The sequence below is a fragment of the Rattus norvegicus genome, chromosome 6, assembly GCF_021556685.1.
Source record: "Rattus norvegicus strain SHRSP/BbbUtx chromosome 6, alternate assembly SHRSP_T2T, whole genome shotgun sequence".
NCBI lineage: Eukaryota > Metazoa > Chordata > Mammalia > Rodentia > Muridae > Rattus > Rattus norvegicus.
In genome coordinates, this window is record NC_141539.1 from 40,218,321 (window position 1) to 40,241,256 (window position 22,936).

Below are 22,936 nucleotides of genomic sequence, written 5' to 3' on the forward strand. Positions count from 1 at the left end.
TGGGCATCGGGGAAGGTCGCCCAGATGGGCCTGAACGAGTGAGTGTCCTCGGAGAAGGGCCCTGGGGACCCTTTAGGGCAGCTGTGGAGACGAGCTCGCCCTCCCGCCAGTGTTCTAGAAGCCGGTAGAAGGGCCAGGCGGCCGCCTTCTGCCTGTCCCGCGGGACTTACCCAGACACCCCCTCTTCGAGGCTGTGGAAGGAACACTTCTGTCATGTACCAATCTGGCCGCCAGGAGTCTAATAACTATCGCTGCCCCTAAGTTCCCGAATTCCCTCAAACCAAAGTTAAAACAAACAAACAAACAAGACCAAAGGGCGGGGAAGCCTCTCACAGCACTCCCAAGCACTAAGCTCCCGGCAGCAGTTCGAATCCAGCGCCATCGCCATTAGTCCCGCCCCTTCCGGGAAACCGCTCGCTTTCCTTCCAGACCCGCCTCGCCCTGCCCTCGGCGTTTCATTTTCCCCTCTTGCAGTCGGCCCTGCGGACGCATGCGTAGAGCTGTTGCCAAGGAGCCCGGAGATCTTCCCACCCGCCTCCCCAGCGGTCTAGATCCGCCGCAGAGGGGCGCGTGCCTCCTCGCTTCCCCACGCTCCCGCCTGCTGAGCGCACTTCCGGTTCCCTCTGGCCGACTAGAGCGGCGCGAAAGCCCGGGAGCGCGCAGGCGCGAGCGGAGTCCGGGGGCGGGGAGGGGCGGGGCGCAGGCGCGGACCGTCCCGCGGCGGGCGCCTGTCTGCAGGGCTCCCGCCTGCATTCGGGCGGGTGTGCCCTGCTTGGCGGCCGAGCGGTGGCCGAGGTCCGACGCCCTTAGGGTGGCCTTCGTGTCGTGACAGCCGTGCGGACTAGCTTCCCCGAGGTGACCGCGACTTGTTGGAGGTAGAGTGAGGGCGCGTGCTTCCTCTCTCCATGCCCGGAGCCCCATGCCTCGGCGAGCAGCCTTCGGCCCTCCTGGAAGCTGCGGGCTGCGGGCTGCGGGTGCTCAGGGTCGGGCCTGGGCGCGGGCCGGGAGGACCTTCGCGCCCTCGGAGGAGACGCAGCTCTCCGCCGCGGGAAACTTGGCCGTGGGCGCCGGCCCGCCCTCGCGCGTCCCCAGGCGGCCCGGGCGTTGGCGGGCAGCCGCAGAGGTCGGGCCCGGACTGAGGCCGGCGTCGGAGCTGGGTATTCCACGCGCAGGCACCGTGTGTGGGGGGGCTGGAAATGCCGCTGAAATCTGAATTTGCCGTTAAATCCAGTTTCCCTGAAAGACCACTCGGATGAACCAGACTAGAGTAAATCATGTTTGAATGGTTTGGGTGGCATTTCTTGCTCTTCATTACAGGGGAATTGGAGGGGGAATCGCAATTGGCAACTCTAGAAAACAGAACCTGAGGATAGAGAAAGGAGCTTAGGAGAATAGGGCTTGAGTAAGGCTACTGATTCCTAGAAAGAGCAGCTATTTGACATTTAAAAGCCCGAAAACAAGTTATGTGAACCCTTAGTGCAAAATGATTAGAAAGAAGACTAAGTTTGCATTTTAAAGGCAAGCTGTTCTGAGATTTCTGTTCAAAGTTAGAAAAGCCCCTATCCCCTGACTCTTAGGAAGGCTGATGTAGTCTTTTTAAATGTATAATAGTATATGCAGTGGCCAGCAGCTAGTTTTAAGGGAGTTGTGGGTGATGGGGGGAATCTATTAGAATTTCTCCTTAGACACCCAGTTAGTATGTGAAACTAATTTTTTTTTTTAATGTTTAAAATCCGTGTAAATTCTTTTTTTGGGTGTGGGGGGTGTGAGTTGAAGAATGTAGTGCTCTTGGTAGACTTGAGGTCAGTCCCCAGAACCACATATGGTGGTGGAGCAGGCATGTAATCCTATCACACAGGAGGTGGAGGCTAGAACATCAAAAGATACTCTGCTAAGTAGCAAGTTCGAAGGCAGCTTGGGTTACATGAGGCCCTGTCTCAAAGAAAAAAAATTTTTTTTCTGCCCTGGAGATGGTGGCTCAGGCCTGTAATCTCAGTGCTCAGTAGTGGCTGGAGTGAGATAGTGGACAGTTTGGGCTACTGCAGAATTCCAGGCTAGCTCAGGCTACAGAGTAAAATTGTCCAAAAAAGAAAAAAACAAAACAAAACAAAAATCGTTGTCTGAATGGGTGTAGAAAGTTTAGAGACAAAGCTTACTTGTAATTGCTTAAAAACATGCTTTTGTTCCTCACAGAGGTAGTGTTTCTTTATTGAAAAGTAATGCTACCTCTTTACCTCTTGGTTCTAAGTCACAGGACTCCTGAAAGATTAATTCACTATGAAGTATTCAGTATTGAGCTCAACAGGCTAGTATAAACAGCATATGTTGAGTATTAGTGTAAAACAAGTTTTCCCCCACAGAGGTTAATTTTTCTAACTGCCACGAGTAGAATTTTATGTAAAACTTGCCTAAATCTTGACTGTTTTGTTAGGTAAATCAATTGAGATGTAGTAGGCAATCTAGGAGTATTATTCAGTGATAGACTGCCGCTTTAACATGTAGGCACCTTGGATCCAATCTATAGTGACCCCTACCTAAAAGGTAGTTGACTTACTTTCAAGGAATAATAGATAATTTAAAAATTTACTGCAGTAGTACATGCATTATATTTGAAGTACTTCAGATTTTTATTATTTTATGAATGGATGGTTTGCCTGCAGGTAGGTCTGTACCATATGCATGCCTGATGCCCATGGAGCTGTTAGATAATCTAGGGCTGGAGTTATAGCTGAGATTCAAGCTTGAGTTATTGGGAAGAACAGTGCTTGTTACCTCTGAGCCATCTTTCTAGCCAATTTACCATACTTAAATGTCACAGTTGTTTTATATACATACAGTAGTAAGTCCAGGTAACTGAGGCTCCAGTGTGGTCAGTTAGACTGTGTGTGTGTGTGTGTGTGTGTGTGTGTGTGTGTGTGTCTGTGCCTGTCTGTCTGTCTGTCTTTAAATTTACAAGTTAAAGTAGTTATGTCTTTTTCCACCCTGCATTCTTTTCTTGGTCACCAAGTTCAAACTACTTTTTGTAATTTTCTTTCCTCCACTTGTGGATTGATTCCTATTGAAGTGTATATTTTAGGGTCTCAGGGTCTATCCTTGGAACACTTCATTCAAACTCAAGTGTTTGCAAACAAAACATGTATTACCCTTTTCTCTTGACAGATATACCATCTGTTTATAATGGTAGGTAGTATTAGATGAGAAAATGAAGTTTTGAAGCAAGCCCAAAGGAACAGTTAAAGAATGTAGAATTCTTTTCCTAGTTTTTGGAACTAGATTCGGGAAGATAATAGATTGTCAGTCACTGAATGTGAACACATTGTTGGTTAAACTCAGTTGTGTATGCCAGGAGGAACCTAGACATGAGCGGTTTGACTTATGTTTGAGACACTTGAATTGGGATCTGTTCTGCCAGCATGTGTCTGCAGCTAGTTACTAAGGTGGCACCATGGAAGTTGAAGTCTTACATTTGAGCCCCAGTTTTCCACATGGTAAAATAAGGACATGATTTATGTCTTAAGTCAGGAGAGTTTATTGCAGAGCTAAGCATGGTTACTCAACAGTGTGAATTCTAGTCACTTAGACTTTACCTAGTCTTCTGGACTGTTGGGCTTCACCTCCACCCCTTCATTCCTAAAACTGTTGTAGTTTCCTTGAGCATTTAAAAAAAGAAAACTGTCTACTTTGGCATCATTCTTAGTGTATTCCCTCAGTTGCAGAAGATACATTTATTTAAAAATAGTTCTAATAGTCATAGAATTAAATAAGTCTAATTCTGTTATGCTGGACACTACTGTTAGTCTCTACTTTGGCATTAATGGGAAGTATGAATTGTAATTAAAGTGCAAGAGGCAAAATTTGATAATCCTGCTAAAACTTGGAGGAGGATCTCATTAAAATTTCATCTGTATTTAAATGCTTCACTGAGCCCTTAGTTACTGATTTCTCTTTTTAACTTTTTTTTTTTTTGGGCATGTTCCTCACTATTCTTACCTTGAAGTTTTGCTTCATATAAGAGAAGAAATGATACTATTATTTGGTGTTTATTTGTTATAATCCCAGCACTTAAGATCCAAGATAGCCTGGGTTATATAGCTAGGCCTGTGCTAAACAAACACACAAACAAACCAAAACATCAATTTTTTAAAAAAAATTGTAGATATGTAAATAAACTGTATCGCTCTATCTGTGTACACAAGATCTCTGAGGAACCTTTCCCCTTTTGTATCTGTTGTGTCTTTTATCTCGTTAGTAATAACAGCCTTACAATGTTTTTTTTAACCTGTATCTCACTTTCAGGACATTTGTACATGTTTCCTGAAAGTCTGTCATCTTTAAATCACAAAGTGATTCCTATTCAAAAGGGAGGATCCTTCAGTGTCTCTCAGATGCAAGTTACTTTGGAAACCTAGAAGACTGCAAATCCCAGGCTATCCCCAGCAAATAAAAAACAGCCTCAATATGAAGTGTTTGAGTGTAGTATCTTTTGTGTAGTGTAGACTGTTATGTACATTGTAAACTCATCATGCTTGGTCTAGTAGTGTACCTCCCTTACCCCAGTTTTACTTGCCAAAATGCTTTCTAATGATGAAGCACTAAAGTCAGTCAGGCCTTTTCTGATTGCTTTCTGTCAGATCATCATCTGTTAGTCATTAGTAAATATGATGCTTGAAAGGCATTTAATGTTGGGTAACCAAAAAGGAATTGTTTCTCTGTTTAGTAATTCATAAAGGAATAGCGAGTGGACACAGAACCTGTTGCTGGGAAATAATGACCCGGTGGCATTTGGGGAATTTAAATTAGCCACAAGTTGAAACTAACATACATTGATTCTTGCTATTCATTATTGGGGGGGGGGTAGGTAAAAGATGTTTGATTTTTAAGATTTGGCTTTTATAAGAGATTTAAGTTAAATATTAAATTACTTGCAAAGAAATATGTCAATAAATAATTATGATTAATTGTAATATTCCCTAGAAAAGTACTAGTTTAGGTTACATATCCCTCAGACACTAATTTCTTTTTTTTCTTTTTGTTTTTTTTAGACTTTCTTTTTTTTTTAAACGTATTTATTTTATTTATATGAGTACACTGTCGCTGTCTTCAGACACACCAGAAGAGGGCATCAGATCTCATTACAGATGGTTGTGAGCCACCATGTGGTTGCTGGGAATTGAACTCAGAACCTCTGGAAGAGCAGTCAGTGCTTTTAACTGCTGAGCTATCTCTCCAGCCCTAGACAATGTTTCTATGTGTCTGTCTTGGAACTACTGTGTGTACCAGACTGGACTCCAGCTCAGGGATCCACCTGTTTCTCCTTCCCAAGCGCTGGGATTAAAGTGTTATCACTGTGACCAACTGCTAATATATCTTTTATAAAGATACTTGATTTCAGAATGGTACATAGTTCAAGTCCTTTAAGAAGTGTGATTTGCTGGTTCTCAAATTGTATGAAACTGCTTTTGAATCACCTGAAATCTTACTTAGACTATTATTCCCATGCTCTAACAGGGAGCCTGAGATCTGCGATTTTCCCAGGGTATAAGATACTGTTTTCTGGTCTTTGGACTACATTCTGAACATCAAGTCTACAGATTATTTTATGGCCCTCATGTCCGCACTGCTCTAACTTGTAACAAAGCCAGTGCCTGTTACCTGACAGTTTGCAGAGCCTGGTGCAGGAGTTTATGAAACACTGCTGAGTGCACCCTGGATTCTGCCCACATCTGCCTGACATAGAATGTGCAATTGTGTTTCTTTGTTTCAGAAGTTTTCGGTTTTAATTTCTGTTATAGAAAATATTGATAGATGCAAGTCAAAACTCTTCGAAGTCTCTTGTATTATTTAAGTATTTGGTTTATGACAATCAAGATGAATTTTCTAGGGAAAAGGGAAACCACTAGTTGAAGCATTGCTGCTTCAAAACATGTGCCTTTGGGAAATAATTCAAAAGGCAGAAAAAAAAGTTTAGTATTACTTTTTGTTATAAAAGTTGGATGGTTGTAATAATTTCAGGAAGGAGTGTGTCTTCTTTGTTAATGGGAAACTAGAAGGCAGCCTTTCACCAATAAAATACTTTTCTCCTTAGTGGATTTGGGAAAAAAATATTCATTTGGGCTCCTACTAATTTAGTTATAGCCATGAATAACTATGAATTTGTTCCTTTAAGACAATATAAAATTACTTTATCTGTATGAAAATTAGAGGTCTAACTCAAGCCTGGAGTGACTAACAGCGTCTAGGTTGTGTTTCTTTTTGGAGGCTGGAGGGGGAACTGTGCCTCACTGTTTTTCTAGTTTTTTGACTTCCACTCCTTAACTCCATGTAAGGTGAAATACTTTTATTTTTAAAAGAATGAATAGGCATAGTACTTAAAATTAAGTAAGTTTTGTGTGATGTCTTTTGTTTACTGTTTATTGAATCGTCTTTATATGCTATCCTTGACTTTTGTTATTGTTACTATTAACATTTGTTCAGATCTGATGGCCAAAAGAAAGGAAGAAAATTTTTGCTCTCCTGAAAATGCTAAAAGACCAAGACAGGAAGAACTGGAAGATTTTGATAAAGATGGAGATGAGGATGAATGTACAATTTCTTTCACAAATGGAACCTCCACTTTGGTAAGTATAGAATTCCAAAATAATGTTTTTCAACTGATTTGTTTTTCATGATCATTTTATATGTCACATTTTAAAATAATTTGTAGTTAGGAGGAAGCAGTAAGAGTTTTAGAGAGCTGGGTAAAAATAGCATCTGATATGGAAGTTTGTGTTAATAATTACAAAAATTAAAGAAAATAATGGGAGAAATAACTGTCTTCAAATAAAATTGGCAAACCTGTAGTAAGACCAGCAAAGGTAAAAGAAAAGACATAAATTGTCAATGTCATGAATAGAAGCGGTGATTACTGGCTTGACCCTATAAACTGTTTTAAAAGAGTAAGAGCATGTAATTGTCCTTCACACTTTTATCTGAGATAGCACTATATACTCAACGAAACGATAAAGTATGAAATGGTGATATCACTAGATGGCAAGAATGAAGAGAAGTGAATCATTTATATATTGCTGATGGGAATGTAAATTGTTACCACTATGAAGAAGTTTGTTCCTCTTAGTACAAAGCATAGAATATTTTTAATAGCTCTATTTACAGACAGTTAAATTAAAAATAAATCCACATGTGATTTGGTGACTATCCTATGGTAATCTGTTTCATGAAATACTGCTTAGCAGTGACAGAAAGTCAGAGCCTGACAGAGGCCACAGTGGACAATTGAGCCAAATGAAAAAGAGCAACCCCAAAGGTGATGTTTTGCATATGCTTATTTACTCGGCATTCTCATAATAACTTTCACAGAAGTAAAGAACAGATAAGTGGGCAAGTGGTTGTGGTGGGTTGAAGGGGATGTTATCATACTTATGATCCCATACAACGTGAGAGATCGCATGCAGGAAAACATGGTGTGTCTGTCTAGATTGTCCGTGAAAGTGTCTTGCTCGAGATACTATGCTTTCTTGAAATTTTACCATTAGTAGAAGCTGAGTGGAGAGTACATAGGGTCTGTTTTCTTAATAATTGCATGTGACTACAATTATCTTAAAGTAAAAATATTTTTTAAAAATTCCTGAATTATACCCGATATTCTAATCATGCAGTGATGTAAATAGTTCTCCTTTTTGATGAGATATATGGCTACAATTGAGATAGACTTTGTAAAGAACCCATAAAAATTGCTGATCACATTAGAGTACCCTCTAAAATTATAAGGACTAGCAAAATATGGTTGTTTATTCTGGTACTTAATATCTATGAAGTCAGGTGAGTGTTACTAGTCACATACTGATTAAACCATTTATAAACTTAATTCTGACATCTTATAATATGGGAGGTTTTTTTTCTGCTTTACAAATTTGGGAATCCTACCTTTTGTTTTTTGTTTTGTTTTGTTTGATACAAACACAGGGTTTCTAGGTGTATCCTTTGTCTGTTCTGAGACAGTCTGGCCTCGAACTCATAGCTCTGCCTGCCTTTGCCTCCCAAGTTCAAAGGCCTTTACCCCCACCTCCCGGCTTGGAAATCTCACATTCTTTTTATATTACTTGAGCTCATTCAGCTCTTGTAAGTGGCTGAAACAGAATGCCAGAAAGAAAAGCATATGCACAGTACTGTTTAGATTCTGTTATGGAAATGGAATGCCATATTATGGAATTCCATGTTCAGACCATGGCCAGATAGTAGTCCTCTTTCAGAAATATTCTAAAAACAGTTTTGTATTTTATAGTTATACTCCACCAGTACTTCTCAGGGAAGTGGAGGTGTTGTTCTCTGCCTCCCACAGTATTGAACAACAACTGAATATATTTTTTGGTTGCTACACAACTGGAAGACAGATGCATGCTACCAGCATCTATTGTGTAGAAAAGAGATGTAGGATTCTGCTTAACGTTCTACAGTGCATAGGACAGACTCTGTAGCAAAAAGTATTTGACCAGTAGTAGTGTTAGTTTTGCCAATGTTAAGAAAATGCTTGTGATATATTTGCTAGATCTTTTAAAGACTATAGAATTAGTGTTATCCTAAAGAAAATTCTCACTTTATTTACTGTTGGTCATTAAAATTACTATTGCACATGTGATATTACTTCATTAATAAATACTACTGATCTGTTAGATGCTTGGGTATTAATAATGAGTGTATTAGAATGATTGATTTTTTTTTTAATTCCTTTATTGTTAATAGACTGCAGCAGAAGTTGGAATAATTGAGAGTATTCAGCTAAGAAATTTCATGTGCCATTCAATGCTTGGACCTTTTAAGTTTGGTTCTAATGTCAACTTTGTGGTTGGCAATAATGGAAGTAAGTGCCTTTGCCCTCTTTATACTCTGTGTTGTGAGGACAGTGCATGAGCTTTTTCAAGTAGCTGACTATTAATGATAATAGATATTTAGGTCTATCCTTTATGGCTTCCCAGGATTTATTCAATTTGCAGTTTAAGAAAATACTGAATTAATCTTAAGTGTGATATTTAAGTAGTAGATATAAACATTTCCTATTTTTTGTTGTCTTTTAGATTTTTTTAAATGTGTATGAGTGTTTGCCTGCCATGCATGTATGTGAGCCTCAGGATGCATTGCCTTCAGAGGTTAAATCCCTTAGAACTGAAGTTACAGATGATTGTGAGCTCCATGTAGGTGTTGGGAACTGAACCTGGGTCCTGTCCAAGAGCAACACATGCTCTAAGTCACTAACCACACTGTCTCATTTTGTCTTGCTGCCATTATTCCTTCCTTCTACCGCCCTCCCTGCCCCTACCCCTTCCATTTTCTTAAGATAGAATCTAAGTTATGTAGTTTAGACTCACCTGAAAGTACTAGGCTAAGGAGCCCTCTGTCTCCTCAATAGAAATGCACCATAGCAACCTGGTGTAAACACTCGATAGGGTGCAAATGAAATGCCTTATAAATCCAAACTTGGAAGTAACAATTCCACTGTTGTGATTAATGAAGTTCTTATGAGGAGAATCTGTGCTGGTACTTGAATGAAACTTAAAGATTCTTTAAGACTTATTTGTCAAGAAGTTGAGATGCTCTAGTCACAGATGGCTCATTCTCAAGTGTTCAGAGGATAGAAGATATATATGGAGAAGAAGGCTTAACCTTAGGTCGTTTTATCATATGGTACATGGTTGGAAAGGACAGGATATGACATAAGAGAATTGTATTCTATGCTGTACTGTTGAGCATCTGAAAGACTTGATAAAGATTTTAGAATTTTACTCAGATGTCAGAGGGTAGCCAGTTAAAAATTTGTGAGTGATGAGTAGAAATGGACCAGATTGTTGTGACAGACCAGCTACATACTAGGCAATGAAATTAGGTGTGTGTAACTACACAGTTCCTTTCTGTATTATTGCTGCCTTTGCCATTTGGTGATGAAGGAAGAGAATTGGGCAGGAGAGAGTGAATAGAGAAAGGGATATTTATTACAAAGCGCTTGCAAAGTATACTAAGTAAAGAAAGGATCATGATTTCTTTATAAGAGTTTTAATGATTTCTTTTATAAATCTTAATAAAGGAGAATTAACTAAAGCATTATACCTGGCAAGTAAGGAAAAGATAACTAAGAACTTGAAAGACATTCCAAATACTAAATCAAGGTAATCATTAATTTATATTGGCTAATTTGGTAGTATGTTATAGAGGATAACACATAGTTGTTAATTGATTGGTGGATGATGAAATTCAGAAAATACTATTACCTGTTAATTAAGAGATTTTTAGGGGTGGAGATATGGCTTAGTGGTTAAGAGCGCTGACTGCTCTTCCAGAAGTCCTGAGTTCAATTCCCAGCAACTACAATGTGGCTCACAACCATCTGTAATGGGATCTGATGCCCTCTTCTGGTCTGCAAGCACACATGCAGGCAGAATGCTGTATGATGTATATATAATAAATAAATATTTTTTTAAAAAAGAGATTTTCAAAGTGGAGTTTTGGTGTTTTATACCTTTTAGAATAAAAAGAACTGTACTTCAAAACAGTTAAACGTAAAAGAGCTAGAAAATATTCAAATTAGAGGTTAAAATATTCAATTAATTTAAAATATTAAGTTAAAACTGTCAAAATATTAAAAATATGTGATTTTTAAAGTGTTTTTTCTCTAATGTGTTTAATGAGTATATGTGTTGATTCTGAGAATGCATCATATAAGGAAAGAGACAATGTTCCTTCCCATGTGGAGTCTAATACCTGAGAGCTATTTTTAAGTATTGTACCTAAAATTTATCATGAAAGTAGTAGCCACAATTAAATTAATGTAATAGGAAATTATGTAAATTCATTACATATGTAAGTGTAATTAGTAGTTTTATTTAGTAGTTTGATGTAGTTGATGATATCGATTGAGTTTCAGGTTGAAAAGCATTGACCACTTTTCCTCCTCTCATATTGTGTGTAAAGATCTGGTATCTGAAATGTATGAGTTTTTCCTACTGGTGGTAGTGAGGTATTCTTAATGCATAACTTTCCTTAGTTTGCCACTTTACCACTGGAAGATAATTATAATTGAATTTGTAACTTTGAACTTGAGTTTGAGACAAATTCTCAGATTTTTTTAAATAAAGTTATAAAGTCAACATTTTCTGTCTCTGAAGTTTTCATTATGTGCTTTTTTAGGTGGGAAGAGTGCTGTGCTCACTGCACTCATAGTTGGTCTTGGTGGAAAAGCAGTTGCTACTAACAGAGGATCCTCTTTAAAAGGTTTTGTGAAAGCTGGACAGAAGTGAGTGAATGGTTCCTGTTTGAGGGTTGTTTTGTTTTGTTTTTTTAATTCCTTCCCTATAGAAGTTTCTCCTCCCTCTCTCCACCTAGTCCCTCTTCCTCATATACCCTCTTTCCCAGGTCTACTCCTCCTCCTCCTCCATTTTTCCTTCAGAAAAGGGCAGGTATCAGGAATATCAACCAAACATGGTATGTCAAGTTGCAATAAGACTAGGCACAAACCCTCATATTAAGGGTAGATGCTTTTATTCTCTAGTAAGCATGCTTTAGAACCCTGGATAGTGGGTATATCCACAGGAGGGATTTGTATGTTAGTCCTTTGTCCTGCCCTTGTTACCAGCATGGCCTTCTGCTTCCTGTTTTCTTCTAAGCAGATAGATAGCTTGATTACTTGATACTACACATTACCCACTTAAATTTGTTATTTTTTAAGGAAGAAATCTCAGCAGCAAATAGCAGTGAAAATAATTTTATGGTCGGGGATTACTAAAACCTGAGAAACTGCCTTAAAGAGTCACAGCGTTAGGCAGGTTGAGGACCACTGCTTTATTACAAAGGATCGGTGAGTTATCTAGGAAGGTAGATCAGGACCTGAGAAGTGAGAGGCTAGGTTTACAAAGTGAAAGACTTGGGGCCATTAATTTAATATGAAATGTTATTTCAGACTTAATTTTCTTTCTGTCTGGCTGTATTTGTGTGTGATCTTCCTTCTTTGGGTCTCCTCTCCCACCTCCCCAGTCCCTTTTCTTGGTTGGTTCTGTCTTGTTCTGTCATGTTCATTCTCTTCTTATGATAACTGAGTATGTGACTTTCGTCTGTGGGGTTTATGTTTCCTTTCTTATTCTTTGTCTTGGTCTTGGCCACTGAGTTTATGTGTGAGAACATTTACTAGTTTTTCGGTTGGGTATGTGTGTAGAAAGGGAGTTTTGTCTCTTGTCTCTCTGATTCAGTCAGTGACTGGCGTATATGACTCTTTCTGTCAGTCAGTTAGGTTCGCTTCCCTAAATCTTCTGTTGTGTGCACCTGCTTTTTTCTTTAGACTTCATTGTCTCACCAGTGTTTTGCACCATATGGGTTTCTCTGTTGAGACCTCAAAGCTGTAACTAATGAACCATCATTTTTTGACTTGGTCATGTTGAAATTTGAATTAAGAAAAATTATTTTGAAGTTATTTTAGATTTGCAGAAGTGTTGTAGAGATAATGCAGTATTTCTGCTGTATTTGTCACCCAGCTTCCCCAGTGTTGACCAAGGGTCACTAAAATGTCCCTAAGGAAACTATATAATTCACATTAATGCATAAACTTCTTAACTGATGTGTACAGGCTTATTTTCCTGAACTTGAATTTTAAAAGAGAACATGACTATTCCATACAGCCTTATGTATATTCTACACAAGTTTTGGAACTGGGGATGTAGACCGATACGTGGCTAATATCTTGCCAGGAGGGAAGTGGGGGGAGTATACAGCAAAGCTGATGTGTACCAGCTGTTCTAACACGAGCTGGTGGGGGCCATTTTCATTCAGACCTCCAAGTTCCACTCTGACCATAGGCTCATAGCCATATCAGTGCAAAGCTGATTTGTACATCATAGTCAATTTTTGATGATTGTTCTCAACTTTATTTTTCTGTCAGGTATAGAATGTTTCTGACAGAGAGACACACAAAATGATAGACTAAGACCCTTGCTAATCTTCAGAAGCATTAGGCGGATTACTTAGGGAACTTAAAAGTTTTGGTAATCTAATGTATTTGCATTGTACCATCCTGTAATTTGGTTAACCTCGTTGTTTCAGCTCAGCAGATATCTCAATAACATTAAGGAACAGAGGAGATGATGCCTTCAGGGCAAACGTGTATGGTGACTCCATAGTTGTGCAACAACACATTAGCGTGGATGGAAGTCGATCTTACAAACTAAAAAGTGAAAAAGGTTTGTTGGTTTTCTTATTTCTTACAAAACGTTAGTAAACAGTTCAGAGACTTCTTGTGATTGTCCCTACAGTATCCTCCTAGTCTCGTGGGGTCTTGTTTTGTAACCTGCTTGGTTGTAAAAATAGTCACACACACACACACACACACACACACACACACACACGTAAGTATGTGTATATATTATATGTAGTTGCTGCTATAGGGCATAAAGTCAGCACCATGTTTAACAAAACTAATTTGTGAAGTAAGCTGTGTCGTTTTGTTTTCAACTATTGATTTCCTTTTTTCCCCTTGGATGTCTACGGCTTAGAGCTAGCAGAAAGTAGGAAAGGGCACAAAGGAGGAGGGGAAGTTTCGTTATGGAGGAAGGTATAGGCTGGGAACCTAGGGAAGAAATATGCACCGTGACTGCCTGTGGGCTTTTTCCTTCCTCTCTATTTGGACAGGGACTTATGTGTCACTCTAATACTACATATATTTACTGCATTTTTTTGTTTGTAAAATTGGCATGACAAAAGGTGCTCAGTATTTGCATTTTGTAGATAATTGTGTATTTTCCCTGCATTTTACAAGGAGACTGGTCTTTGTGTTTTTATAACCAGGCACCGTGGTTTCTACAAGGAAGGAAGAGCTGATCGCAATTCTTGACCATTTTAACATCCAGGTAATTGCTAAATTTGTTTTTCAGATTAATTAATGAAGCTATCATCTTATTTGGCATGTTTATAAGTAAATAAGATGGCTTCATGAGTAAACTTATAAAGAATATGTACTTTATTTTTAGTGAACCCCCTTAAATTTGGCTAATTCAACTCATATTTTTAGTGCATTGTTTTTGTTAGCATAGTCAAGAATATCTTGTTAAAATGTATTTTAATTATGCCATAAAAATCCTACCTACTCAAGAGGCGTGACCTATGGTAGTGCTGCTGATCCAGGGTTGGTGGCAAGGTGTTTGACAGTAACACTGGGTCTTATTTTCAAGGTCACGTAGTCAGGCAATAGTGGTACACACCTTTACTCCCAGCGCTTGGGAAGAGGCAGGCAGATGGATCTCTGCATTCGAGGCTAGCCTGGTCTACAAAGTGATTTCCAGCACAGGCAGAGTTACACAGAGAAACCCTGTCTCCCAAATACAACCAAACACCCCCCCCCCAAGAATTCAGATTAAGATCTAAGAAAGCATTGGAAAACATTTTTCTTGTGCTCTCCCTCTTTTCCTTCCTTTGTTTTTTGAAATAAGGACTGAATATGTAACTTTGGCTGTCCCAGAACTTGATATGTAGATCAGGCTGAGATCTTCCTATTTCTGCCTCTTCTTCCAAGTGCTGGAGTTGGGGTTGGGGATTTAGCTCAGAGGTAGAGCGCTTGCCCAGCAAGCTCAAGGCCCTGGGTTCCCAAAAAGAGGAAAAAAAAAAATTCCGAGCACAAAGTGCTGGAGTTAAATATGAGTGTCATTACACTAAACTGTAAGCATTTTTAAAAGCAATAAAAAGCCCCAGAATTTTCCTTAAAAGGTACTGTTTTTTAAAAACACTGGTTTACCTTAAAAATCAACAGTTGTCATTTTTAATGGTAATAATGAAAGTTTATTTTATATATTTTAGTAGTCAATCATAATTTTGTTTAAGCTATGGCTTATTTAAAATGACTTGTGCTCCAAATGTTAAATAATATGTTTTCCACTGTTTTTGTTTTTCTATTATCCTCAAAAAATTCTAAAGACCTGAGAAATCATAAAGCACTGATGTGAGAAAAACAGTAGTTGCCATCAGTGTTCTGATCACAGATAACTGGGTTGAACTTTTTTGTGTAATGTAAAAACTCACCAAGTTGCCCAAGGCTATACGTGGGGGATAAGGGTAGGGGTGGGGGGGTGGGGGCGGATAAGAATGCCGGAGGGCTATCTCACATGCTAAGTATTTACATATGTGTCCTTTGATGCCGGCTACATTGAATGGTAACCTGTATGAAAGGGAAGCCTATTTTTCCCTTTGTGAGTGTGTGTACGGGTGTGGGGGTGGGTATACGGTATGGGTGTGGGTGTGGGTGATATGCATGAACGTAAGTGTGTGAGTGCTCTCTGTGGAGGACCAAAGTTGACACTGGGTATCCTCAGTTGCTTGCAACTGTACTGAGTCAGTGTTTGTCATTGAACCTGAAGCTTACCAGCTCCTCCTGCTAGTCTACCTAGCAGGCTCACCCTGCAGAGCCTTTGTCTCTGTTCCCTAAATGCTAGGGTTAAAGTTGGCTGCTTCCTGATTGACTTTTTACATCCGAGGGTCTGAATTGTAGTTCATTTGCATGCATAGCAAATGTTTTACCCACTAAGCCATTTCACTCATCCCTGAAAAATCTAAGAAAAGCAGGTAAGAGGCTTCTTGAGCTTATAAGTTCTGTAGTAGAATACTGAATGTGACTGCAGTATCTTTTGGTATTGTTCAGTTTTGAAATACTACTGTGTTAAAAATGTGTAACTGTTTTTTGTATTAGTCTTAATGCTATATTATTACTAATGCTTTGATTACAGCTTAGTTTTCTTGATTGATCATTTGGTTTGGTTTAAAGCATTAAAATGAATATTTTTTTAATACCTTTATTAAAATATTTGTTTCAGGTGGATAATCCAGTTTCCGTTTTAACACAAGAGATGAGCAAGCAATTCTTACAATCCAAAAATGAGGGAGACAAATACAAAGTAAGAGACTGTAAGCTAAGTATAAACCTAAGGTTGTGCTTTCACATACATATAAACTTGCTCATATAATGGGCATTGAGATTTTTTCCCACTTAAAATAATAATATAAAAATACATTTAAATTGCCAAGTAAGATGTAAGTATGGGACTGGAGAGATAGCTCAGTGGTTAAGAGCACTGCCTACTCTTCCAGAGGTCCTGAGTTCAATTCCCAGCAACCATATGGTGGCTCACAACCTTCTGTAATGGAATCAGATGCCCTCTTCTGGTGTGTCTGAAAACAGCTACAGTGTACTCAAATAAATAAATAAAACCTTTAAAAACCTCAAATTTAAAAAAATAAAGAACTATGCTTATTTTTTTTTAACTTCTATATATATAAGTACACTGTAGCTGTCTTCAGACACACCACAAGAGAGCATCGATTCCATTACAGATAGATGGTTGTGGGCCACCATGTGGTTGCTGGGAATTGAACTCAGGACCCTTGGAAGGGCAGTCAGTGCTCTTAACTGCTGAGCCATCTCTCTAGTCCCTAAATTTGAATTTTTGTTCTAAAATAATACATTATTATTTTTTCAAATAATATTTAAGGAAATACATTGAAATGGACAATTGGCCCATACATAATAACCTCTTAACAAACTTTAAACCATTTAAAACTTTAAAAGATTTGTTCTTGGTGGTTTATGTGTATGTGCTTACATATTTAATACCTTTTGTGTAACTGTTTTGGGAGTTTTGAGGGCCAAATTTTCTCTTTGCTTTTACACTATAAGCCTTGTAGGATTTTGTAAATCCTAATTGTATTTTTGTTTTTGTTGATATAGTTCTTCATGAAAGCAACCCAATTGGAACAGATGAAGGAAGATTATTCATATATTATGGAAACGAAAGAAAGAACAAAGGAGCAAATAAATCAGGGAGAAGAGGTGTGTAAATACTGTAAAGCTTTTTGAGATGAGTTCGTTCCTAGATTGCTTAAGGTAAAAGTGTCATAAAATTACATTCCTATTTATATATCTGTGCCTTCATTTAATGAATGGCATTTTTTATAGCATACTGAAGTATATGACATTTAATTTTTACAACTAAGGCATTTTATATCTTCATTTTTGTTTTGTAATAATGGGTGTGTATATGTCTTAGTTCCCCTTTTAGACTAAACTAGTATATTGTATCATATCCCTTCATGTATAACTAATTGGTTGTGCAAGGCATCACTGATTCTTACTATAAATAGATTGAAATGTATAAATACATTACATTGGGTACAAACCACAAGCTGATGTTAAACATAATATTCACTTGTAGTATGATGGCTTATCACATCAGCAAGATACTAACATGTAAGTGGCCAGTGGTTTGCTAGCTGCTGTCATACCATATCTTAACATTTTAGTCATCAGGCTAATTGCTTAGATCTTTGCCTTGTTTTGTTTTTGATTTTGTTTTTCAAGACAGGGCTGGCATTCCTGGAACTCAACTCTGAACACCAGGGTGGTCTCAAACTTAGAGATCTGCCTGCCTCTGCCTCCTAGTATTAGAGTTAAAGCTATATGCTACTATTGTCCGGTGAACCTTTGAATTTTTAAATTAACTCCCATCAGTCATACCCTGTTTCATTCTGTTTTAAACAACATTTTGAGTGGCTTTAATGGTAGTTATCAAGGAAGAAGTTGGTTATATTAATTAGAAATATAGGAGTAAAATTTGTTCTTGATGACATTGTTGAGTCCAAACATATAATATATTTTATTTAGATGACTCAGGAAAGGCAGACCAACCCCGAACCATAAGAAGAAGTCATGGGAGCCATATAAGCAAGGGAAGAGAGAATTGAGAAGGAAGTGCTCAGGGTTGAGAGATGTAAATGTTGACAGAACCTGTCACTATTAAGTTGCAAAGTCTTCACTGATGTCTGTGGCAGGGTAGGTTTCAGAAGTGAGAAAAATAGGAGCCAAATTTGTAGAGATAGGAAGTGGAACGGATACAGATAGTTTTCATGAAACTTGGCGAGAAAGGAAATAATTGTAGAAGTGGAAAGTAGTGCCCACAGATAGAGAATAGTGGTTTTATTTGTAAGTGTGAAAGAGAAGTGAGACTTTAGGCTCCAAAGCGGGGAGTGGATAGAGACTAGACCTTTTCGATAAACAGGCCACCTTTCTTCTGCTAGTCACTGCAGATGACTTCTGTAGATTTGAAAGTAACGGTGCTGACAGTTGCTGAGCTTTTCCATGTGCTGAATTGCACAGCCTCTGAAGGCAAAGGGAAGGTGAGTTAGTGAGGAAACAAGGAGGCAGTGTGTGTACGTTGGGAAGGATTTTGGGATAGATTGAAATGATCTTAGAAACAGGAACATAATTGGATAGGGAATCAAAGCAAATTTGTAGTGTTAAGGCCAGGTTGGATACAGATGAGAATGAACAGGACCATCCACATAGGTGTAAAGAATGTGAGGTCTACAAGCCATCTAATAACCTGTTCTAATGATAGGATATTTTGTATTTGTTTCATTTATTATTAAAAGAGAATTAGGACTCATTTGATTTCAGGGAATAATTTCTTCTCTTTCCAGTATCTGGAATAGTTTCTGGATACTTGTTATGCTTGGTTTGGAAGATCAGGCTTGTTTAGCCTTTTGAGAGGAATTTAGTGATATGGATATATAGATAGGGAATTAAGCAGGAAAATGACAGGGAAGCTTGAAGACTTCTTGAACAATCTTTTCCTCTTAAGATTTGTTCATTTTTATTGTGCCCAGCTTAGCAGAATTATTGTATTTAGCACAATTGTACAAAAATTTTTTTTTTAATGAAGTCATTTTCTAGTACTTTTGTGTAGTAACAGTTTAGGCATTGTTTTAAATACATGATACACAAAATGTTTCCTTCTGATGTTAATAAAAAGTTATCTTTTTTCCCCCCTTTTAAGCGACTTACTGAGCTAAAGCGCCAGTGCTTGGAGAAAGAGGAACGTTTTCAAAATATTGCTGGTTTAAGTACAATGAAGACGAATTTAGAGTATTTGAAACATGAAATGGCATGGGCTGTGGTAATTTTCACTCTTGTTCATCTGTATTCTTGTAGAGAAGTCACGGACTTCATTCCTGTAGTTGTAATAATTGGTATATAATTACATTGCAGGTCAATGAAATTGAAAAACAGTTGAATGCTATTCGAGATAATATCAAAATTGGAGAAGAACGCGCTGCCAAACTTGACAGGAAAATGGAAGAGCAGCAGGTACTTAGGGCCTCCTCTTCAGAGATACAGTTAGTTGAGTCATGAGGTTGCTGGGGCTGGTTATGACCTACAAGCCATCGATCGGTATTATCTGTACTCAAATCTGTTGAACTTGTACCAGACCTGTACTTTTCCAAACACTGCTTGGCAACTGCTTCTGTCACTTGAAACAGAATTGTATCTAGCTGGAGTAGCCCTATCTGAGGCTTGGCCTGCTTGTGGGCACTGGGACTTGGCTAAGAAGTCGAAACACTGAGCAGTGGAGAGGTACCGAAATAACTGTCAGGTAGAATAGCACTGAAGTTGAGTGTTAGTAATCTGAAGACATTAGAACTGAAAACTTCCAGGAGGCAGTCAAATGACCCAGAATCTAGATTTCATGTCAGGTATTTCCTAGTGCTACATTTTGTATTAGATAACTTGTCAGATTTTAACCTGAGATTTAAAATGTCATTAGAAAATACTGTATCTGAAATTTTAAAGTCATGAAATCCTTCACATGGATGTAAAAGTTTCTAGAAGATTTCCAGAAGACTTTTTTTTATTTAAAACTAGTCAGCAGGTCATGTCTTGCAGTCTTGTGAAGGATATAGATATAGAACTCATATACTGTGCAATTTACTTGTTTAAAAATGTAATTGAGTGGATTTCAGTGTATTCATAGGCTGTGTAACTGCTACGTAAAGATTCCCTACATTTTCATGCTCAAAATATAACTTGTAGTTTCTTTGATCTTTATAGGTAGAGCTTAATAAAATTTTTCTACTACCAGCTCCTTATCACCTGATACTAAATGATAATGAAATTCATTTTAACAGTTTTCTGATGAACATATAATTTTACCTCATCGACTAAATGCAAACTTGTAAATAAGATAGGTATACATGTTCATTTTTATGTAAAGGATTAAATCTTGGCTCAGTATTTGATTCTGTGGGACATATAGCATCTTTAATAGTTTTTTCAGAGTTTATTGATAATCTTGATATCTTGGTGCTGAGTATGCCACTTTTAGTATCCATATGCAGTACGAAGTAGCAAAAGGCTTTTTAGGCTTATTTCAGAAACTTGGAAATTTTGTTCTAACCTCAAGGAGAATTTTTTTTTTTTTTAATCTATGAGTACACTGGTGCTTTCTTCAGACACACCAGGAGAAGGCATTGGATCTCATTGCAAATTGTTTTGAGCCACCATGTGGTTGCCAGGAATAGAACTCAGTACCTCTGGAAGAATACTCAACTGCTGAACTTGTTTTTCTTTTTGGTTTGTTTGTTTGTTTTTTGTTTTTGTTTTGTATTTTAAGGAGGAATTTTTTAATCAATATTTTGATTTGTTTTTATGAAACTGCAGTCAGAACTTGAACAGTTTAATAGCAACATCCTAGCACAATGATAATTCCTAGATACAGTAATTTGATATAAACTAGGAATGCTGTTAGGAAGTTGTGAAAAGTCTTAAGCCATTATGTTGCAATAAGAACAGAAAACTACATATACAACAAAAATACGGTGGTTCATAACATAAAACTCTCAAACCCGAGTTGAGGTGTGTTTTAGGCAGGTTTATTGGTGTTATGTGATGTAATGGTGTGTATAGTACAAAGCGCATGTATTGTGTGTTTAGAACTAAGTGTAGAGTGACATTGCATGATCAGCATGGGCAGATACTGTCAGGAACACCTAGAATTCATTATATATTTGATTTTCTTTTAAGTTTTTGTCATTCAGGAGCATTTTGCTGTTATCACAGTTTTTGGGATTTCAGCATTTCATTTACATGATGTCATGTGTGGTTGCAATTCAGTTGAAGAAGCAATGCTTTATAAAGTGGCCCTTCCTCATTTACTTTGTATGTCAGTGTGGATTACTTATGTCAGTATCTTATTCACCTTTACTTAAGGAATTTCTAACAGCAAGTATGATTGTAGTATAGGATATATTCTCCCAGCTTACTGCTTCTTGTCTTTCTTCAAGACCACAGATGTCTTTACTTTTAAGGATTCTGTTGTTAATCCATATGTGGAAAAATAGTAGCAATGAATAGTACATTTGCTTGGCCATCCCTGGGCTATGTTTCTCACATCCTCTTCCGGTAATGGAAGTTCAACCCTTCTTACTCTAATTATCTTGTCTTAGTTAGGGTTTTACTGCTGTGAACAGACACCATGACCAAGACAACTCTTATAAGGACAACATTTAATTGGGGCTGGCTTACAGGTTCAGAGGTTTAGTCCATAATCATCAAGGCAGGAACATGGCAGCATCCAGGAAGGCAGCCTGGTTCAAGAGTAGCTGAGAGTTCTATATCTTCATCTGAAGGCTGCTAGCAGAACACTCACTTCCAGGCAGCTAGAATGAGGGTCCTAAAGCCCACACTCACAGTGGCACACCTATTTCAGCATGGCCACACCTTCTAATAGTGCCACTCTCTGAGCCGAGGAGCATTTACAAACCATCATATACCTCAAATTTTGTTCCTGACATAGTAGTCCAAAATTTTCTCCCAAGTCTGTTTATCCTCTTGGCCTTACTTCTCAGCTTGTAGTAGAAGAAGTCCTTAAGTACGTTCTTCAGAGGTATTTTCTAGTTGAATAATAAAGCCCAAGTTGAGTAATAGATGCTCACCTCGTTTTCAAAAGCTAGCAGTTGTGAAGAAAGCTATAGGGCTTGCTTCTGTGTAAACATTTAGCATTTCTGTAATAAATTATAAAGTTGTAGAGGGTAAGGACTCTATTATAGTGATAATATATCCTTCCTACCATTCATTTTTTTTTTAATTATCAAATTTATTTGTTATGAGTGTTTCACCTGCATGTGTGTCTGAACCACATGGCTGGTGCCCATGGAGGCCAGATGAAATAGATCCCCTTGAACTGAAGTTGCAGATGGTTTTGAGTTATGGCTGCTGGGAATTGAACTGGGCCTTCCGTAAGAACAGTAAGTGTTCTTCACTCCTGAGCCATCGGTTTGATTGCCTAATATCTTTTTGCTTTAACTTTAAAGGCTTCATCTCATTCACTTACTTGTTATGTGTGTATGTGACCGTGTGTAAAAACATATTTATAGCATCCACAGATGCCTTGCATCATGCCAAGGGATCAGAGGACAACTACAGAGTCAGTTCACATCAACACATTCATTCTCAGGCTGAACTTTGGTGTCAGAATTGGCATCGGGTGCCCTACCTGTTGAGCAATCTCGCTTAAACCCAGACCTGATATCTTTGGTAAAATTAATTTTATTGCAATGTGAACTGTTGATAAGTTTTATCCTTTTCTTTGCATTAATGGAAAATACAGTAATTTTTTTTTCCCTTAAAGGTCAGACTTAATGATGCAGAAAAAAAATACAAAGATATACAAGATAAACTAGAAAAAATTAGTGAAGAGACAAATGCACGAGCACCAGAATGTATGGCCTTGAAAACAGATGTCATTGCAAGAACAAGAGCCTTTAATGATGCTGAGGTGGGAGGAATCTTCTAAATTTGAGTAGTAAATGCTCTATTAAACATCATGACTGTTGTGTTAGCTTCTCCTTTTCACCTCTCCCTGCCAACACCACCTAGACAGGTTCTGTGTGCTGTGTAGACTTGGCTGTTTTAGAACTCCATCTATGGACCAGGGTAGTTTTTTTACATGATGTCATGTGGGGTTACAATTCAGCTAAAGATGCAGTGCCTCTTGGGATTAAAGGTGAGCCTCACCAACACCAGGTCTATTAATTTGTTTTTTAAATTAGTGTCTTTTTATCCAGATCAAAATATGTTCCATTCACT

The 22,936-nt window shown here is 38.1% G+C and overlaps 2 protein-coding genes across 20 annotated transcripts in view; one reads left to right on the plus strand and one right to left on the minus strand.

Moving 5' to 3' along the window:
• Gen1 (GEN1 structure-specific endonuclease) overlaps positions 1-395 on the minus strand; it is a 31,386-nt gene extending 30,991 nt beyond the window's left edge. For all 11 annotated transcript variants that reach the window (XR_015621742.1, XR_015621743.1, XR_015621740.1 and 8 more), the window contains 1 exon segment: positions 171-395. The gene's annotated coding sequence lies outside the window, so the exon portion shown is untranslated.
• A 299-nt stretch (positions 396-694) lies between these two features.
• The window catches only part of Smc6 (structural maintenance of chromosomes 6), a 54,473-nt gene continuing 32,231 nt past the window's right edge, over positions 695-22,936 (plus strand). Inside the window, exons 1-12 of one of the 9 annotated variants that reach the window (XM_087553125.1) lie at positions 695-875; positions 6,475-6,617; positions 8,740-8,857; positions 10,076-10,157; positions 11,176-11,281; positions 13,078-13,214; positions 13,819-13,880; positions 15,834-15,914; positions 16,745-16,846; positions 18,849-18,968; positions 19,061-22,384; positions 22,479-22,625. In XM_087553125.1, coding sequence (XP_087409251.1) covers positions 22,572-22,625 — 54 coding nt within the window. In that variant the 5' untranslated portion in view covers positions 695-875; positions 6,475-6,617; positions 8,740-8,857; ... (7 more) ...; positions 19,061-22,384; positions 22,479-22,571. Of the gene's footprint in view, positions 1,268-6,474; positions 6,618-8,739; positions 8,858-10,075; positions 10,158-11,175; positions 11,282-13,077; positions 13,215-13,818; positions 13,881-15,833; positions 15,915-16,744; positions 16,847-18,848; positions 18,969-19,060; positions 22,385-22,478; positions 22,626-22,936 lie in introns of all 9 variants that reach the window. The other 8 variants (XM_087553126.1, XM_087553121.1, XM_087553122.1 and 5 more) reach the window with 8 other exon arrangements.